The sequence below is a fragment of the Elaeis guineensis genome, chromosome 3, assembly GCF_000442705.2.
Source record: "Elaeis guineensis isolate ETL-2024a chromosome 3, EG11, whole genome shotgun sequence".
Classification (NCBI taxonomy): Eukaryota; Viridiplantae; Streptophyta; class Magnoliopsida; order Arecales; family Arecaceae; genus Elaeis; species Elaeis guineensis.
Genome location: NC_025995.2, coordinates 79,827,597 through 79,831,280, shown reverse-complemented (window position 1 = coordinate 79,831,280; position 3,684 = coordinate 79,827,597). Strand labels below are relative to the sequence as shown.

Below are 3,684 nucleotides of genomic sequence, written 5' to 3'. Positions count from 1 at the left end.
GGCTCCATACGATGGGATTTCTATTTAAGTAAAAATAAAATTAAAATCCAACGCTTCCGTCTCAAGAGCTCATGATAGGTTGTCTGAAGCCAAAATGGAACAAATTAAAAAAGAGAGATAATAAGTAATAGGCAAAGATTCCACGAAGATAGGTAGGTATACTGCTCCCCTAGCTACCAGGTAGATGAACCGCAACAAAATAGTGGGCATAACAAGGTAACGCCATGTGAGCTACACCACATGCAGAACACGTGGCAGTTTTTTATTGGGGGCTGTTGAGGATTCCAGTCCATCATTTCTATTTTTTTTGAAAACAATGTCTAAAAAATGCCAAATAGATGGCTACAAGTACCATATAAAACAATTGGAAGACATTTATGGTATTCATATCTATACTTATAAAATGTCATCCCCCCACGCCAAACTTGCTTGTATGGTAATTGCATCACCTTGGATGCTTCCAGGATATGGCCTCCCCCAGGTAAGTACTTGTATCATTCCAGCGTGACTGTCCCCCCTCGGCCTTTGGCTCCAAATGACCAGAGCCATGGCTACCTCTCCATGCAGGTCCATCACCCTGTTCCTCATCCTTTTGTGGGGCTCCACAATTCTCTTCCTCTCTTCGTCGGCGGAGCTCCAACGGTTCACGCACCCGGCGAAGACCGATGGCTCGCTGAGCCTCTTGGCCGTCGGAGATTGGGGAAGAAGAGGGACCTACAACCAATCCCAAGTAGCATACCAGGTTGAGATATTTCCATTTATATACAATGCATCTCTCCATTTACCCTCGTTGTTCTTCTCTCGTTGATTTTATTTTTTTATTTTTTTTTTTAATGAGACTTCTTGTATGATTTGGAGTTGTCTCTCAAGTGAATGGCGAGGGAGGGGGGAAAGAAGTTTGTTCCTAAGAAGAAGAGGTAGTCGAAAAACTATTCCCATACCATGTACGTGCACTGTATGGGCGTGAACGCTATTAATCACAATCGCTCATTTTTATGAGCTTCATTCATCAAGTGCACAATTGCTATAGAAGTAAGGGGTTGTGTTTGATGGTGTGCTCGATCAGGAATAATTTGTATGAGGTGGTAACTTCTGAATTGTTGGTACTATGAGATGTCACAATAAATGATGGTAGTTTTGGGGAGGTATGTGGTTAAATTCAGTCGTCAACTCTGGAACCCACAAACCTAGCTTCTTGTCTTGTGTAGCATAAATGGCCTTTTAGGGATAATGTCCTTTTTTTTCTTTTAATATTATTTCTTGTTATAATTCTTTTTCAATGTCTCATCAAAATTAATCTGATAAGTGATTTTTTTAAGGAGAATTTCTCACGCGTTAGCATTATTTTGCTTATTTTATTTATAATTAATCCCCCTAGCGTGTATATATACGTAAAAAGTGTGAGGATACCTATGTATGAGTTTAGCTAACAGATATTAAATGTATTCCCATGTTTCTTTCTCCTGTTTTATTAAATTTTCAATTACTTAAAGGTTGTTTGGTTTCTTTTAAATGTTATTATGAGTTATAAATTCACCACTTCATAAATTAACTTGTGCAGGATTTTGGATTTTTTTGTGTGTGTCAATGTGGCCGTCAATTTCTTAAGAAATAAATGGAAATTGTAATTTTCTTTATAGATAAGAGACATTTGAGGAATTTCTGCATAATTGTTCATATACAATATTTTCAATTATATTTCTTTTATTTATCTGTGATTCTAACTAATCATAGGAGCAAAATTGAGCAATTTGGTTTGATGTAAATAGATGGGAAGGATTGGGGAGGAGCTTGACATAGATTTTGTGATTTCTGTTGGTGATAATTTCTACGAGAGTGGGCTGACAGGCGTCAATGACACAGCATTCATTGAATCATTCAGCAATATATACACTGCCAAGAGCTTGCAGAAGCAATGGTATAGTGGTAAGCTAATTGAAAGATGATTTCCAATAAAAAGATATAATTTCTTTTATTTTTTCCACATGGATCATTGGTTCTAATCTATGCTTCCTTAACTATGGTTCTTTAGTTTTGGGAAATCATGACTATAGGGGTAATGCAGTGGCACAATTGGACCCTGTGCTTCAAATACTCGACAACCGATGGCTTTGCATGAGATCTTTCATGGTAGATGCAGGTAAGAAATTCTTCATTAGGCTTCCTAAACAGAGATTTTCATTTATGTGTGACACTATAAGAAATAAACAAACATGTCTTTCCTCTTTTTCTTCTAGAATTTGCACAATTTTTCTTTGTGGATACTACTCCTTTTGTTGAGAAGTATTGGACACACCCAAAAGACAATCACTATGATTGGAGGGAAGTTGCTCCTCGGGAAGAATACATCAAAGGTGTCTTGGAGGTTGTAACATGAGTGCTTTCTATGATTAAACTGAACTTCATATGTTGCTTAACCAACATTTAGTTCATCTGGTTAATAGGATTTGGATTCTGCATTGAAAGAATCTATGGCAACTTGGAAGATTGTCATTGGTCACCATACTATTCGAAGTGTAAGTGATCATGGAGATACCATTGAGCTTGTGAACTTGCTCCTCCCAATGCTTAAGGTAATTGAATTGTTATTTTCTAACCTAGTGCGACTATGATTATGGGTAGTATCCTTGTTATAGCTTATAGTTTTGTCAAGTAGCTTCTGATTTTAGATTTTGCAGGCTTATGGTGTTGATCTCTATATCAATGGGCATGACCATTGCCTCGAGCACATTAGGAGCACCGATAGGTAAACACTAAATGGCTCCTCGAGATTAATATAGGAAAACATGTTTGCTAATTTTAAATAAGATCTTCAATCCAGTATTATTGGATTCTTCTTGCAGTCCAATCCAATTTCTAACAAGTGGAGGAGGTTCAAAGGCATGGAGAGGAATCTTCACTCCAACCACTGAAAAACTGCAATTCTTCCATGATGGGCAGGGTTTCATTTCTTTGCATTTAACAAAAACTGATGCCGAGGTTGTGTTCTATGATGTGTTTGGTAGCATTTTGCACAGATGGGACATGAACAAACTGCTACACTCTTTCATGTAGGGAAGAATAGAATTACAACTGCAAGTTAAGACAGACACTAAGGACCTTGGCTATTGCAAATTGGGAGCCATTTTGATGTGGTGTGTAATGGAGACTGCATTAAGATTGAACTGCAAAATCTAGTTCTGAGGGCATAGTTGGTTTGGAATGGGCAAAGCAGCAGCACCAAAGGATCACTCAGTGCCTATGTATTAATATTCCCATAGTTTTCTGAGCCATGTGCCTACATGCATATATTTGAGCTTGCTTTTTGCTGTTGCCCATCCCAATACCCTCCATTCTCAACTCAGTGGTGGCTTGAAATCTGATTTAGTCATCAACATGAGTAGTCTTTTGCTGCTTCTAGTGCAAAATGCCCCAAAAATAAGTGCCTTTGATTTCATCATGCAAGTGGAGGACAATTTTGATTGCTACTCACTATGAGGGTTTAGCAGAAGCCATGACACAGCAGAATTTATGTATATATATATATTACAATGTCCTAGTTTGGCACTGCAAAGTTGATGTTTGGAGAAGAGAACCATCCTCACAATATTGTTAATAAGCTGACTTCTTCTCATTCCTGCAATATGATACTGCAGACATCTATTTTGGAGCGTCTGATTATTCCCAATGTAAATTGAAAGAAAG

General features: G+C 37.8%; 1 protein-coding gene across 3 annotated transcripts; it reads left to right on the top strand.

Moving 5' to 3' along the window:
* The first annotated feature begins 399 nt into the window (after window positions 1-399).
* Window positions 400-3,622, top strand: LOC140856474 (purple acid phosphatase 17-like). Of its 3 annotated transcripts, XM_073253848.1 has the most exons (9): window positions 400-481; window positions 568-742; window positions 1,770-1,926; window positions 2,033-2,140; window positions 2,238-2,365; window positions 2,445-2,573; window positions 2,679-2,746; window positions 2,844-2,979; window positions 3,055-3,622. In XM_073253848.1, exons 1-9 carry the CDS (start codon window positions 468-470, stop codon window positions 3,175-3,177), a joined length of 1,038 nt encoding a protein of 345 aa, XP_073109949.1. In that variant the 5' UTR covers window positions 400-467; the 3' UTR covers window positions 3,178-3,622. The 3 variants fall into 3 exon arrangements, with proteins under 3 accessions (XP_073109949.1, XP_073109948.1, XP_073109950.1); XM_073253847.1 differs by lacking the exon at window positions 400-481 and having other exon boundaries at window positions 515-742; XM_073253849.1 differs by lacking the exon at window positions 400-481 and having other exon boundaries at window positions 515-742; window positions 2,844-3,622.
* The last annotated feature ends 62 nt before the right edge of the window (window positions 3,623-3,684 follow it).